The 17,417-nt window shown below is 40.3% G+C and overlaps 1 protein-coding gene across 1 annotated transcript in view; it reads left to right on the forward strand.

Moving 5' to 3' along the window:
* Positions 1–3,203: 3,203 nt before the first annotated feature.
* The window catches only part of mmp23ba (matrix metallopeptidase 23ba), a 32,184-nt gene continuing 17,970 nt past the window's right edge, over positions 3,204–17,417 (forward strand). Inside the window, exons 1-2 of the mRNA XM_062998550.1 lie at positions 3,204–3,402; positions 14,281–14,420. Of these exons, the coding sequence (XP_062854620.1) occupies positions 3,295–3,402; positions 14,281–14,420 (248 nt within the window). The 5' untranslated portion in view covers positions 3,204–3,294. The remainder of the gene's footprint in view (positions 3,403–14,280; positions 14,421–17,417) is intronic.

Consider the following 17,417-nt stretch of genomic DNA (forward strand, 5'->3'; position numbering starts at 1 on the left):
CCTTGCTTTGTGTACTGGTGCACAGTCATGTTGGAACAGGAAGGGGCTATCCCCAAATTGTTTCCACAAAGTTGAAAGCATAAAATTGTCCAAAATCTCTTGGTATGCTGAAGCATTAAAAGTGCCTTTCACTGGAACTAAGGGGCTGAGCCCAACTCCTGAAAAAACAAACCCAAACCATAACCCCCCTGCATCAAACTTTACACTTGGCACAATGCAGTCAGACAAGTACCGTTCTCCTGGCAACCGCCAAACCCAGATTCGTCTATCGGATTGCCAGACAGAGAAGCGTGATTTGTCACTCCAGAGAACACGTCTCCACTGCTCTAGAGTCCAGTGGTGGCGTGCTTTACACCACTGCATCCAACACTTTACATTGTGCTTGGTGATGTAAGGCTTGGATGCCGCTGCTCGGCCATGAAAACCCATTGCATGAAGCTCCGTTGCAACTGTTCTTGAGCTAATCTGAAGACCACATGAAGTTTGGAGGTCTGTAGCGATTGACTCTGCAGAAAGTTGGCGACCTCTGCGCACTATGCGCCTCAGCATCCGCTGACCCCGCTCTGTCTTTTTACGTAGACTACCACTTCATGGCTGAGTTGCTGTCATTCCCAATCGCTTCCACTTTGTTATAATACCAGTGACAGGTGACTGTGGAATTTTTATTAGCAAGGAAATTTCACGACTGGACTTGTTGCACAGGTGGCATCCTATCACGGTACCACTCTGGAATTCACTGAGAGCGACCCATTCTTTCACAAATGTTTTTAGAAGCAGTCTGCATGTGCTTGGTTTTATACACCTGTGACCATGGAAGTGATTGGAACACCTGAATTCAATGATTTGGATGGGTGAGTGAATACGTTTGGCAATATAGTGTACTAAATTACCCCTAGGTATGAGTGTGTGAGTATATTTACCCTGTGATGGACTGTCTGCGGTGTTTCCTACCTTTCACCATGTGAAAAGTATGATGCTGAATCGGATAAAGCGGTGGTACAACATACAATGAATGAAAATTGGTTTTATATTGGACGTTCACCTATCGTTTCCGTTTTTTCTTATCTTTCTTGGTCAACAAACACACATAAATTAATGAAATTGCATTCACCCATTGTGCAGTATACAGTGAAATAAGAATATTTTTTTAAAAAGCGTCAAACCTAAATAAAAGCAAAGATAGAACGAGGCGGTAGATATTAGGGGACCGTCTGAAAAGTGCTTGACGAGTACGACTGTTCCAAATCAAACGTAATTACCAAGTTACTAAGTTACTACAACAGCATTACAAAATACAAATCTAGTTAAATACACTGTCACTACAAGAATGCATTAAATCTCCTCGGGGACAGAAAAGGACTGTCGAGTGGAGCAGACCTTACTGACCTCACCCTGTCGCTTCCTTTTGCTGAGAATTGGGCTGCACTTCTGGAAAGAAATGTTGTTCCTTTGTCTTTTTCTCTTCAACTACATCGAATGGAAGTGCAGAGATGCCTGACCAGGCTGATATAACTTTTATTTGAAATGTTTGGTTTACTTTAAAACATTTTGAGGGCTTTTTCTTTGCACGAGTGCTGTCATTTTTGTCTGTTGTAAATACGTAACGTGTTCTGTTGTGGCTCACAGTGAAAAAATTCAGATGTCTGGACACTTAAGACTCAGGAGCAGTTGTAGCCTAGTGTTTAAGGAACTGGACTAGTAATCAGATGGTTGCCGGTCCGGGCCCCAGCACTGCTAAGCCAGGCCCTCCACCCTCAATTGCTTGGATCGTATACTATCACAACTGTAAGTGGCTTTGGATTAGCAGATAAGCTAATAAATATTTTATATCCAGTAAACGTTAATATAATAAAAGTAATAAGTAGTAAACAGCACACCCCATTAGGCAACTATTACAAACTTCATTCATTAATTCATTCATGCAAAAAACACCCTGGACAGATTGCCAGTCCATCACAGGGCAGACACACACACACACACACAAAGTTACACACACAAAGTTACACACGCAAACACATACACATGGGAATTTTAGTAGCTCCAATTAACCAGACTGCATGTCTTTGGACTGTAGTAAGAAACTGAAGCACCTGGAGGAGACACAGACACAGGGAGAATATGCAAACCCCACACAGAAAGGACCCAGACAGCTCCATCTGGGAATCAAACCCATGACCTATTTGCTGTGAGCGACAGTGCTACCCAGCAGGCCACCCTATTACAAGCTTCAATAAATTAAAATTTGCATTTATTATATTTAAGTGATTTTTAAAAAGATGTCCGTGTATTACTCTATCCATAACGTAGAACGTGTAATAGGTTGTTGTAGTTGTGGTAAATAGTACAACCTACTACCTTGATACAGTTGACAGTTGTACGCTTTTTACATTTTTTAGACAGTCTCTGGAAGGAAACACACCTAATAGCCCATCACACACACACAACCACCACGCAACTTTGTATATAGGTTGTGAGTTGGTTAGAAACAACCTAGTTTAACTTAAACTTTGTTTTTTACTTGTCTGAAACAGTCTTTTTTGTATTCAATAAGCATTGTAATCAGCCCCGGTTCTGGACTGCTTTGCTTGGGGGGGCAAAGACACAATTTGGGGGGGCAATGCCCCCCTCAGCCCCCCCTAGCCCCGGTTCTGGACTGCTTTGCTTGGGGGGGCATAGACACAATTTGGGGGGGCAATGCCCCCCTCAGCCCCCCCCTAGCGCCGGCCCTGATTGTAATTATTTTAGATAGTTGAGTTATTGCAGGGTATTGGATCCACCGCAACCCTGACCAGAATAAAGCAGTTTGTAAGAAACAAGGTTTATAAATACATACTTTAGGTTATGCTGGAAGAGCTTGCCACAAAGTGGGAAGCATAATGTCTTCCCTATGTCTTCCCTATTTATAGATACCCTCTATTTTAAGTACAACGTATGCAGAAGCAAAAAAAGTGCAGGCTGAGGGTGGTTTGATAAACCTGCTGTCTCAGACTGACTAAACTCCAGCACAGTGGGCTGCGGCTGGTTTCCTTTCCAAATATTTCTGACCTCAGTTGGAGTAATGTGAGACTGCGGAGGTGTGCTCCCCTGAGTCCAAAAGGAAAAAAAGAGAAGCGCAGCCCCACGGTTTGGAACCCAGCCACTCAGCAGTGCACACTTCAGCACACTTCATCTTTTGGATAGAGTGGCAGCAGGATGGACAGCAGAGGGATGACAGAGGTATAGATATATCGATGGTGGTGGAGCAGGAATACAGCACGTGTTGTGTGTGGTGTGGTTACACTTCTGGATTGAGACATGGTGCGGTTAAAGGAAGAGCTGGCTCTGGCCGCGGTTCTCTCTCTGCTCGTCGTTGTTTTATCGACTATGCAGAAAGCAACGGCTACTCCCTCCTGGATATTTGAGGTAAGCTTGGAGTTTGTGTTTTTAACACTTTATTGCATTTACTTTCCTCTGAAGTTCTGGTGAAAACGTCACAGCGTAAACTTAACGCGGTATCGCTTATTTGTATAAACTTTAAAGATAGTGGGTGAGTATCAAGTAACTCCATACTTACTCCCTTTCACTACATGGGAAAGCTTCAGACCAGGGAGATATGAGAAAGTTATGTTTTATTCTACTAGGTGTACTAGGTTTGTGAAAGCCAGTTAAACAGTACTACACCTTAAAATATGAAAATATTTGCAAAAAACAAGAGAAAAAGCAGTGGTTCCACCTTTGCAAAAACAACCAAGAGGAAAACAGTGGTTACAGCTTAAAACAAGATAAGTGTAATACATATTCATAACGGGTTACAAATATATATTAAACAACAGATTAAAAAGTATTGCCACCTTAAAATATAAAAAAAGATAATTCAGTGTTTATAAGGTTTGCAAATACCCTATATAGACAAAAGTATTGGGACACCCCTTCTAACGTTTTGTATTCATGTGTTTCAGCCACAACAATTGCTAGCTGGTATATTAAATCAATTATAATAAGAAAGTTATACGCTACCACTTTGCAGCAACAGTATAGGGAAGGGCCTTTCTTGTTCCAGGATTAGTGTGTCCCTATGCACAAAGCAAGGTATACAAAGACTTAAAGAAAGCTTGGTTTAAAGAAATGCCAGTGGCCTGCACAGAGCCCTGACCTCAGCCCCACTGAACAGCTTTGGAATGAACTGGATCAGTTGAGGCTTTCTTGACCAACATCAGTGCCAAGACATACAAATGCTCTTTGACTGAAGGGGCACAAGTTCCCACAGATATAGTTCAAAGCCTTGTGAGAAGCCTGGTCAGAAGAATGGCTGTTGTGATAGCTGGAAAGATCATATAGATTTCACAATTTTAACACCAATTGTTTTTTTTTTAAATAGAATAACCAACAAGCTCATGGCCATGTGTCCAAATACTTATAGTGTGTGCCATATAGTGTATGTTCAAACATTAAATGTAAAAAAAAAAACCAGTAACCTAAAGCCACCTAAACCGTCAATACATATTTTCAAAAGATTGCAAATATGTATATATTAAACAATAGATGAAAGAACATTGCAAATACAGTGGGGGCCAAAAGTCAGAGACTTCTGTTTTGCAATTTTTCAAATGTTTTTTTTTTTTTTATATAACCAGCACAACTATATAATGAAAAGTAAAAACTTTGAAGGACATGCTTAGATGCCACAGGTGGAATTAATCTACTCATCAGATGTGTATTAATATATTTGCAGACATTGTTCACCTGTTATACAGTTGCAATCGAAAATATTCACCCCCCCGTGTTGGTGTTGGGTATAGAATGAAATGAAAAGGTACAACAAGAAGAACAGAAAGAATATTTATTGATACATACAAGTAGTTTTGATAACATAAATCGACAACATTTTGAGTTTAAATTAAAAAGAGACTTTTCTTCTTATTATTAATATTCAGATGTGCACTATTAATTAAACTCCCAGCCTTAGTACTTGGTGGAACATCCTTTTACATCCTTCTTCTTATGCAAAGGCTTTCAGCTTATTTATGCTTGAAAATGGTCTTTGTGCTATACTTCTTTTTATGGGATTTAAATCCAGAGACTGAGAGGGCCACTATAGGATATTTTAGGACTGATTCCTTAACCAAGCTTTAGTTGACTTGGAAGTGTGCTTGTGATTATTGCTTTGCTGGAGAGTCCAATTATTATTGAGATTTAATTTCACCTCAGTATAGCAGCAGAAAATATGGGATATAATTCTTCTAATTATAAGCCTTGTCTTGGGCTAAAAAACATTGATCTATATGGCTAAACTGCTCCAGTTTTGATTTGTCACTCCATAGAACTGTGTCCCAGAACTCTGCAGGCCTATTAAAATTCCTTCTGGCATATTTTAGTTGACCCTTCTTGTGGTTCTTGGTCAATAGTGGCATGGGACGTGGAGTTGTGGCTCAAATTGCTGAAGAAGTTAATGCTGGTTCTGTTAGAAAGGTGTCATAATACACAGTGCATCACAGTTTGTTGCGTATGACCCCTGTCCACCACCGAAAGCTCCAACAATGGGCATGTGAGCATCGGAACTGGACCACGGAGCAATGGAAGAAGGTGTCCTGGTCTGATAAATCACATTTTCTTTTACATCATGTGGATGGCCGGGTGCGTGTGCGTCGCTTACCTTTTAGTTGGCACCATGTTGGCACACATGGCACCAGGATGAACTATTAGAAGAGGGCAGTGTGATGCTTTGGGCAATGTTCTGCTGGGAAACCTTGGGTCCTGCCATCCATGTGGATGTTATTTTGACACATACCACCTACCTAAGCATTGTTGCAGACCATGTACACCCTTTCATGGAAATGGTATTCCCTGATGGCTGTGGCCTCTTTCAGCAGGCTAATGCACATTGCCACCAAGCAAAAACGATTCAGGAATGGTTTGAGGAGCACAACAACGAGTTTGAGGTGTTGACTTGGTCTCCAAATTTCTCAGATCTCAATCCAATTGAGCATCTGTGGAATGTGCTGAACAAATAAGTCAGATCCATGGAGGCCCCACCTCGCAACTTACAGGAGTTAAAGGATCTGCTGCTAACATATTGGTGCCAGATACAACAGCACACCTTCAGGGGTCTAGTGGAGCCCACGCCTCGATGGGTCAGGGCTGTTTTGGCAGCAAAAGGGGGACCAACACAATATTAGGAAAGTGGTCATAATGTTATGCCTGATCGGTGTATTTGGCCACAATGAACAGAAGTGTGTTCAGAGGATAAGGCATTCATACCTAGATAAAATAATGGAGAAATCCATAATACACTGTATTATCCTGTACCAACAGGACTTGGACCCAAAACACGCATCAAAGGAGCCCTGTCCTTAACCCATTAAAGAATATTAGTCAACGAATGCCAATTTTGCTAATTTTAATTAAACTTTGCCAATTTTACTAATTCACTCTCAAATGTACAATGGTAAAACATTAAATCAACAAGTTGTGCCAGAAGCTTGCTGACTGCTAACAAATGAGGCTGACTGAGACCTAAGGGGCAAAAGTTTAGACACTTCTGGTCGAAAACTACTGGTAAACCGGTAAACACATTTTTAAAAAAGTGGCATTTATCTTGCACTTGTGCACAGTTTCTATTTATTTGCTTAATTTAACATATTAAAAAGAATAATACATAATTAAATGTGTCATGACCTTTGCACATGCCATATTTTTTTTTGTTTCAAATATTTTAAATTCAGAAAATAAAGTCATTTTGTATTCAGATGTGCAGATGTTTGTCCCCTGCAGGATGTGTTAGCATATTTCAAATAAACATGGAATTTCACTGGGGATGTCTGAACCTTTGCATTTTTAAGCTGTTCTGGTCTGAATGATACAGCATGCATAATTGTAATCACAAATGTGACTAAGCAGGATTCCAAGCGGATCCTCAAAATCAAACTTGCTATCTTTTAAAGGACCGACACTGCCTTGGACTTTAGATGTCATTTTCCATTTATTTCTCAAAAACATCTGCCAAGGGTGCAGCTTAGAACAACAAGACTGCAAAAGCATGTGACATAAAGCCAGGCTACATGGCCTGTTTTGGGACTGTTTCCACTGAGGAATGTCTCCATTCCTGCACTGGCTTGAAAAGAAGCATCTGTCTCCTCTCTTTCTTCACAAACCACCGTTATCGGTTTCTGCATGAAATCCAGATCGGTCAGATCGACCCGGGGGAAGAGCAAATTTATTAATTTATTAATTGCATTAGTGCAAAGTTAGTCACTGCTGTGATACATGTAGAGCTTTTTAATTATTCATTTATTTTACCCAGATGTTCAGCTTGAAGTTCTGTGTAAGTCGTAAAGGAGCTTGAGGTTTATTCCAAGTCTGTAAACTTTTAACCCAGAACATTACTGGCTCCCTATGAAGTCTGTACTTTTGTTCCAGGATTGAAGATTTTAAGTGTTTAGTTACCCTTGGGTAGCTTAAACCTCTTCCAACAGCTTTGAAGCCTGTTTCATATATGTTTTTTACAACAAATGCAATAACATTATGGAAAAAACAAAACAAACTAGTTTTTCTTGGATTTTTTTTGTCTTTAATAGGTTCGATTTGTAAATAGGATTTTATGTTCAAAAGGCAGTGGAAAAGTATTGTGCTTCCATACTTTCTCTGTAAATTCTTGCCAAATTTTAAATTACAATTTATAGCAAATCTAGCATCTCTTGCATAAGTTCGTAAGTACTTAATTGCATATCAATAGTGAGGACGGTTCCAATGGACCACACAACTGTGACAAAGAATTTTTATTTTCTTGATCATTCCAGAAACATTTGCCAACTTATGAAATGACAAAGCCACCCAGAGTTAGACTGTCATTCTGGCTGGGTTACATAAGTTCCATGTGTAGAACACTTTTTTAAACATGCAGCCTTGCTTCAGAAGTCTCTGATTTCATTACTTTTCCAGGCTGGAACACTGCAGTGGAGGTTGCACTTGAAGTAAAGTTCTTTTCAAATATCCTTTATTATAGCAGCTGTGGCAGGCCTGGATTTGGCTGGCCAGACAAATGTCACAGTAATTCATTTATTCATTGTCTGTTTTACCACCGCTTTATCCTGGTCAGGGTCGTGGTGGGTTTGATTAATTGGCTGAAAGGCAGGAAACACCCCCAGACATGTCGCCAGTCCATCACAGACACATTCAGACACACAGTCACCTTTAGGACAATGTTAGTAGCTTCAGTTGGCCTTTTCAAGTGGGCTTGTTCTGTAAAAGAGGCCAGATCCATTTGACCTTTTTATTCTCAAAATATTAGGTGGTTTCAGTGCATTGCTAGTATTAAAAGGCAAGGCAGTGTTTAGATATCTTATGTGTTGTTTGTTTGTTTGTTTGTTTATTAGGATTTTAACGTCATGTTTTACACTTTGGTTACATTCATGACAGGAACGGTAGTTACTCATTACACAAGGTTCATTAGTTCACAAGGTTCTATCAAACACATTCATGGACAATTTAGTGTCTCCAATTCACCTCACTTGCATGTCTTTGGACTGTGGGAGGAAACCGGAGCACCTGGAGGAAACCTACGCGAACAGGGGGAGGACATGCAAACTGTGAGGCGACAGTGCTATCCACTTAGCCACCGTGCTGCCCTCCATTTTTATTTACTTTTACATTTTTGGTATTTGGCAGACGCTTTCTTATTCAAAGCGACTTACAGTACAGTGACATTATATTGTCTAAGCAATTGAGGGTTAAAGGCCTTGCTCAAGGGCCCTACAGTGGCAACCTGGCAGTGGTGGGGCATGAACCAGCAACCTTTTGTTTCTAAGGATAAATTCATAAATCTTTGGATACATGGTACATGTATGATTAGTTTTAGTTATAGGTACTTGGCTTTCACTCGTTTGTAAGGACAGAATGTCCTTTTACTTACCAGTTCTCCAGTTTTCTCAATTTTTCTCCAAATGCCAAGACCACCTTGCCAAGGCCCCTCCAACAAGTCTCAGAGAGAGCTACAGTGCCTTGCAAAAGTATTCAGCCCCCTTGAACTTTTCAACCTTTTGCCACATTTCAGGCTTCAAACATAACGATATGAAATTGTAATTTTTTGTGAAGAATCAACAACAAGTGGGACACAATCGTGAAGTAGAACGAAATTTATTGGATATTTTAAAAATTTTTTAGAAATAAAAAACTAAAAAGTGGGGCGTGCAATATTATTCAGCCCCTTTACTTTCAGTGCAGCAAACTCACTCCAGAAGTTCAGTGAGGATCTCTGAATGATCCAATGTTGACCTAAATGACTGATGGTGATAAATAGAATCCACCTGTGTGTAATCAAGTCTCCATATAAATGCACCTGCTCTGTGATAGTCTCAGAGTTCTGTTTAAAGCGCAGAGAGCATCATGAAGACCAAGGAACACACCAGGCAGGTCCGAGATACTGTTGTGGAGAAGTTTAAAGCCGGATTTGGATACAAAAAGATTTCCCAAGCTTTAAACATCTCAAGGAGCACTGTGCAAGCGATCATATTGAAATGGAAGGAGTATCAGACCACTGCAAATCTACCAAGACCCGGCCGTCCCTCTAAACTTTCAGCTCAAACAAGGAGAAGACTGATCAGAGATGCAGCCAAGAGGCCCATGATCACTCTGAATGAACTGCAGAGATCTACAGCTGAGGTGGGAGACTCTGTCCATAGGACACAATCAGTCGTACACTGCACAAATCTGGCCTTTATAGAAGAGTGGCAAGAAGAAAGCCATTTCTCAAAGATATCTATAAAAAGTCACCTGGGAGACACACCAAACATGTGGAAGAAGGTGCTCTGGTCAGATGAAACCAAAATCGAACTTTTTGGCCACAATGCAAAACGTTATGTTTGGCGTAAAAGCAACACAGCTCATCACCCTGAACACACCATCCCCACTGTCAAACATGGTGGTGGCAGCATCATGGTTTGGGCCTGCTTTTCTTCAGCAGGGACAGGGAAGATGGTTAAAATTGATGGGAAGATGGATGGAGCCAAATACAGGACCATTCTGGAAGAAAACCTGTTGCAGTCTGCAAAAGACCTGAGACTGGGACGGAGATTTATCTTCCAACAAGACAATGATCCAAAACATAAAGCAAAATCTACAATGGAATGGTTCACAAATAAACGTATCCAGGTGTTAGAATGGCCAAGTCAAAGTCCAGACCTGAATCCCATCGAGAATCTGTGGAAAGAGCTGAAAACTGCTGTTCACAAACGCTCTCCATCCAACCTCACTGAGCTCGAGCTGTTTTGCAAGGAAGAATGGGCAAAAATGTCTGTCTCTCGATGTGCAAAACTGATAGAGACATACCCCAAGCGACTTGCAGCTGTAATCGCAGCAAAAGGTGGCGCTACAAAGTATTAACGCAAGGGGGCTGAATAATATTGCACGCCCCACTTTTCAGTTTTTTATTTCTAAAAAAAGTTTAAAATATCCAATAAATTTCGTTCCACTTCACGATTGTGTCCCACTTGTTGTTGATTCTTCACAAAAAATTACAATTTCATATTGTTATGTTTGAAGCCTGAAATGTGGCAAAAGGTTGAAAAGTTCAAGGGGGCTGAATACTTTTGCAAGGCACTGTATATGGAGAGCCATGCTATTTTTTTCCTCTTTTGGCTGCTCCTGTACTTCCAGGGTCACCCCTACAGATCATTGTGGTCTGTATACTTGACTTGGCTCAAAGTCTATGTCTGATACCCCTCCTGATGCAACCCTCCTTTTTTCTGGGCCTGGGACTGACACTATGGGCACACTGTCAAATGCACATTCCAATGGTTAGACTGTTTGGCTAAACCCAGATATGTCTGTGCTGATAGCAGCGGTAGTGGGCTAGCTCAATTTACCGCTGTGTTTTTCTGGCTATGAAATTTTGCTGACCTTCCTCGGGCACAGCCAATCATACATGCTCAGATACACGGCTAGGTGGACAGTACTGCCTGGGATTCGACTTAAGATCTCAAGATCACAGCTTCCAACATCAGTTTACAATATTCCAGTTAATGCTTGTCATTGCACATGGTGGTCTTAGGCTTAAGTGCAGCTCCTTGGGCATAGAAACCCAATGTAGTTAATTCATTGTACTTTGTTGCACCCAGAAATTAACATGATTGAACTAATGATTTTTATACTTTCCTTCACTTACACTTTAGCACACTGTGGTCCGGAGTTAAACAGTCCATCAGTCAGTTTGCAAAGAAACACGTTTAATGGTACAGGGTCTTTAATAGATTCAATTTGTGAATAGGATTTTAGGTTCAAAATGCAGTGTATTTAAGTATTTTGCTTTCATGCGTGCTCTTTAATTTCTTGCCAAATTTTAATTTACAATTTATAGCAAATCTAGCATCTCTTGCATAAGTACAGGGTGGGCCATATATATGGATACACCTAAATAAAATGGGAATGGTTGGTGTTATTAACTTCCTGTTTGTGGCACATTAGTATATGGGAGGGGGAAAACTTTTCAAGATGGGTGGTGACCATGGCGGCCATTTTGAAGTCGGCCATTTTGGATCCAACTTTAGTTTTTTCAATGGGAAGAGGGTCATGTGACACATAACTTTATTCTTTCATGAGTTATTTACAAGTTTCTGACCACTTATAAAATGTGTTCAAAGTGCTGCCCATTGTGTTGGATTGTCAATGCAACCCTCTTCTCCCACTCTTCACACACTGATAGCAACACCGCAGAAGAAATGCTAGCACAGGCTTCCAGTATCCGTAGTTTCAGGTGCTGCACATCTCGTATCTTCACAGCATAGACAATTGCCTTCAGATGACCCCAAAGATAAAAGTCTAAGGGGGTCAGATCGGGAGACCTTGGGGGCCATTCAACTGGCCCACGACGACCAATCCACTTTCCAGGAAACTGTTCATCTAGGAATGCTTGGACCTGACACCCATAATGTGGTGGTGCACCATCTTGCTGGAAAAACTCAGGGAACGTGCCAGCTTCAGTGCATAAAGAGGGAAACACATCATCATGTAGCAATTTCAAATATCCAGTGGCCTTGAGGTTTCCATTGATGAAGAATGGCCCCACTATCTTTGTACCCCATATACCACACCATACCATAAATTTTTGTGTTCCAACAGTCTTGGAGGGATCTATCCACTGTGGGTTAGTGTCAGACCAATAGCGGTGGTTTTGTTTGTTAACTTCACCATTCACATAAAAGTTTGCCTCATCACTGAACAAAATGTTCTGTGTAAACTGAGGGTCCTGTTCTAATTTTTGTTTTGCCCATTCTGCAAATTCAGTGCGCCGATCTGGGTCATCCTCGTTGAGATGCTGCAGCAGCTGGAGTTTGTAAGGGTGCCATTTGTGAGTAGCTAATATCCGCCGAAGGGATGTTCGACTGAAGCCACTCTCCAGTGACATGCGGCGAGTGCTACGCTGTGGGCTCTTGCTGAATGAAGCTAGGACAGCCACTGATGTTTCTTCATTAGTGACAGTTTTCATGCGTCCACATTTTGGCAAATCCAACACTGAACCAGTTTCACGAAACTTGGCAAGCAGTTTGCTAACTGTAGCATGGGAGATGGGTGGTCTCGTAGGGTGTCTTGCATTGAAATCTGCTGCAATGACCCGGGTACTGCGTTCACCAGACATCAACACAATTTCTATCCGCTCCTCACGTGTTAACCTCTGCGACATGTCAATGGCTGTAAACAAAGAGAAGCTTGTAAATAACTCATGAAAGAATAAGTTTACGTTAAAACCAAGCACACCATTGTTTTTCTTGTGAAATTCTCAATAAGTCTGATGTCACATGACCCTCTTCCCATTGAAAAAACTAAAGTTGGATCCAAAATGGCCGACTTCAAAATGGCCGCCATGGTCACCACCCATCTTGAAAAGTTTTCCCCCTCCCATATACTAATGTGCCACAAACAGGAAGTTAATATCACCAACCATTCCCATTTTATTTAGGTGTATCCATATAAATGGCCCACCCTGTACATAAGTACATGTCAATAGTAAGAACAGTGAGAACTGCAACCAAAAGTTTTTATTTCCTTGATCATTCCAGAAACATTTGCCAACTTATGAAATGACAAAGCCACCCGTAGTTAGACTGTCATTCTGGCTGGGTTACACAAGTTCCATGTGTGGGACACCGAGCCCCATATTCTGATGCTTTTGTAGTTTGGTTCCCCTTTATTTCCCCAATGTAGTCACTTCCTGCCGCATACTGAAATCCTCTGCAACTTGCACTGCCTTGCTCTGGCTGCAGGATGGCCGTACCTGCCACATATTGTGGTATTGTGGCGCTTTCAGACCTCTCAACAGTACTGCCCTGGCATAGCAAATTGGCCCAGCGGTGGCTTGTCATCCCTTTTCCGGAACGAACCCTGCCAGTAAATTCGTACACTGCATTAGTTGGTGGGGTTGGGGTGCCGGTCATGCATTGCTATCACCAGTTGTTTTTTAAAGGTTTTAGTTTTTTAACCCTTGAAACAAAAAAAAACTTAAAACTTAGTTTTCTTTTTTCAATAATTGGGTTGTTCCATATGGTTGAAGCATGTTGTCATATTGTGACAGGCAGTTCTCAGTTCTGCACTTTCCCTGTTTTATCTACTTTTTCTGTTGTGGGCTATGAATGTTTTTAGCCACCATATATATTAATGGTTTTCCTTTTTTGTTAGTGGCTTTTTAGCCACAGTATTGTTCTACCTTGGTCAAACATTTAGCACTTTAGTTCTCTTTCATTGCAAATGCAGGGCCTCACCTCATGCTTCAGTTAGCTCTAACAAGCTCCTGATACAACTCTGGTTGAATTTTAAGCGATTTACTTAAAAATTTTCAATGTTATCTTTTGATTGGCAGAGTAAAATCAGTAGCTGCACTCAATCAGAATCACCAACAAGTTATCAGGAGCCACTTCCAAAAAGTTTAATGACATAAGATGGTGGACAGAAGTTTTTCCACCAGCAAATTAATAATCTGCTTTGTGTATGTTTTTGACTCAGGAATTTTGAAAAAAAAATTATACCTCAAATGTTTATACTTATTCAGTTACTTAAAAACAGTTGCGAAATAAATTAAAATACCAAGAGGTGTGATGACATCCAGTATATGGTGAAAAGTATGTGGACACCTGACCATTAGCTTACTAGACATCTAATTTCAAACCATGGGCATGTAAGGTGTGTTCTTTCTTTAACAAGCTATAAAATCTACTAGTGGAGTGCTAATAAAAAGATTAATCAGAATAGAAACTAGTAAGAACTTTGAGCTATAAAAACATGGCATTTGGCTAATCTGAGATTTTTTTGTCCAAGGAAGAAGCTCACATGTCTGGTGTTTTGATCATTGGAATTCGCAAAGATGCCCGGTCCCACATGCTGCACCTTTCTAGGAACAAGCGCTACACCTTGACCCCAGAGAAGCTGAAATGGGACAAATTTAGGCTTACCTACAAGTAAGAATGATGCTGGTGTTTACTGTTTTACATGACTGAACATCCTCTGAAAATCTAAGAACACATAATATTTTAATTAAATTAACATATTTAATTATTGCAGCATTATGAGCATGATTTAGATTCTAGAGGAGTACTTCAGCATTTTAAATTACATTTTTACTGACTTCATCTGACGCACATTTGTACTTATTAATGAGAGGGAAAAAAGAAAGATACACTATATGGACAAAAGTATTGGGACACCGTTTCTATTTTTTTTATTTATGTGTTTCAGCCACAACAGTTACTAACAGGTGTAATAAATCATTTATATGAAGGAAATGATATACTTCTAACTTTGCAGCAACAGGTAAGGAATGGTGCTTTCCTGTTCCATCATGACTGTGCTTCCTGTGAACAAAGCAAGGTCTATAAAGACATGAAGAAAGCTTGGTTTAAAGAAATGCCAGTGGTCTGCACAGAGCCCTGACCTCAGCCACACTGAACAGCTTTGGAATGAACTGGAACATCAATTGAGGGTTTCTTGCCCAGCCACACAAATGCTCTTTTGACTGAATGGGCACAAATTCCAACAGTCATAGTTCAGACTTGTGGGAAGCACAGTGGCTGTTGTTAATCACACAGAGGCCACTCTATTTTAAAATGATTTGTTTTTGATATGGGATGTCCAACAATCCCATGATCAGGTGTCCAAATACCTTTGGCTATATAGTGTATATTTATATGATAAATACATTTATTTTATATAGTAAAAATTGCATGACCTTTGCACTTACTGTTGCACTGTTAATTCCTCATTCTGATGCAGTTACGAACTCTGCTGGCTGATCGAAGGTGCCTGCACAGAGACAAAGGCTAATGCAGATCAGTGTGTGATACCGAGCACTATGTAAACTTGCAGAAGCAGTCTGGTACTGCACACACGTCAGAGTGGAAGTTAGCAACAGTAGAGAGAAAGTGAGAAATCGGGTAATTGAATATGACTAGATTGGGAAGAAAATTGGGGAAAAATGCACATAATGTTTAGTCTGGACACATCCTAATGGTGGGTTGTATAACAGTTTAATCCAGGCTGTGAGGGTTTTGCCAAATCCAGATTTCTCTTAGACACTAAAGAGACTTTGAAAAGAATTTGTATTTTCTCCTCATTTAGCAAGAGTAATACATATTCTGGACCTGAAGAAGAGCTGGGTCTATTAGCCCGCTTTCAAATGTTGGAAAAAGAATGCTGTCCTCTGATAAAACCTGAAAACTGATCGTCTGATCATCTGAAGATTATTTTTGGATGGATGTTCTCTAATCTAGATGCTAGTGTGTTAGCTATGATTTTTGGATCTACATCAGTAACAATATGAACCACAGTTTGTTAGATCTTTATCTTTATTTTATTTTATTTTTTTTATCTTTCAGTCTAGTCGTTTTCAGTTCCCAACTGTAAACCCGCTGCTGCTTACACAGCCCTTGATCTAATCATGGAGAGCCCGGATTACCACACTACCCCTCCAAAACATGTTTAATCTGCGGCCGCTTCTTAACTGCCAGTGTTGGGTTCCCACACAGATTCATATTGCAAACGGAGTCACTCTAAGCTCCATGTGAAGCCCCCCATACCTCATTCTTGCAGGTGCCTGGACCATACCTGAAGGTCTCATATTGCAGCAGCAGCGGGAAGAGACCCTGTATTAATTTCATTCTTTTTCTAAGACATTAGGCAAGATGCACTGTTTTGCTTTAACAGGTGCGCCACAAGGCAGCTTGCTTTGTCACCATATTCATAAACCTCTTCATAAAGACCCCAGGCTTCCTCTGTTCTTTGTTGAAATTGGATACATACAATTGAATCCATAAATTACATACAAATGTATTATGTAAAACTTGTTCTTTTAAATTCCTGACATTTAGTACTACCACACATTTCCTCTCTTAGGTTCACTATAGGATCACTTAGTATATTTTAACAATGTGAAATGTCAGAATAATACTAGAGACAATGATTTATTTTACCTTTTTGTTCCTTCATCACATTTCCAGTTGCTCAGAAGTTTATATGCACATGGTTAGTTTTTGGAAGCATTGCCTTTAAATTGTTTAACTTGGGTTAAATGTCTCGAATAGCCTTCCACAAGCTTCTCACAATAAGTTTCTGGAATTTTGACCCATTTCCCTTAACAGAACAGTAGGCCTCATTGCTTTTTCAGTTTTTCAGCTCATATATTTTTATGGGATTGAGGTCAGGGCTTTGTGATGCCCACTTCATTACTCTCACTTGGTTGTCCTTAAGCCATGTTCACACAACTTTAGAAGTATCCTCCAAAACTCAAAGTTGCTGTAAATGTAGTGTCACCCTTGTGTGATAGCCTAAAATAGAATCAAGTTAGAATTATGGACATATTTTGAGATGTTTTACAGACACAGTCCCAAGTGCATGTCTTTATAATTACAGTATATATTGAGGTGTGTTTAATCCCTCAAAACACAGATTTTTCTTGATGTATCAATTTGCTTGAGATTTGGTGTGGTCAGTCATTAGATATTATGGATCTTAATCAAATTGAAATGTGTGATATGAGCTTTAATTAACAGATAAGCTCAGGTCTATGTGTATGCATAAACGTATAATGTGTTTGCAATGCACTACCGTAAATCCCCCAAAATTTAAGCATGCAGATAGCTTGACTGCAGTTGAATACTTCAGGTGATTTTGACGTAATTAAGCTGGGTATTAGGGGATGCGTTGTCTTGTTGTTATTTTTTTATGCTCTTTTTCTCAGAATTTTCCCTCCAATTTTCTCCCCTAATCTAGTTGTATCCAATTACTTTGATTGCGTTACGCTTCACCTCCACCGATACAACCCTCCACTGCTGACTGAGGAGCTTCACAACTGACACATGATCAGTATCAACTGCCTCTTTTCACCTGCACGAGGCAAGTTCATATGCCGACCAGCCTTGTGCACAGAGAGCTACACTCTGATCAGCATTAAACTCATTAAA

Source organism: Trichomycterus rosablanca, chromosome 7, assembly GCF_030014385.1.
Source record: "Trichomycterus rosablanca isolate fTriRos1 chromosome 7, fTriRos1.hap1, whole genome shotgun sequence".
Lineage (NCBI taxonomy): Eukaryota > Metazoa > Chordata > Actinopteri > Siluriformes > Trichomycteridae > Trichomycterus > Trichomycterus rosablanca.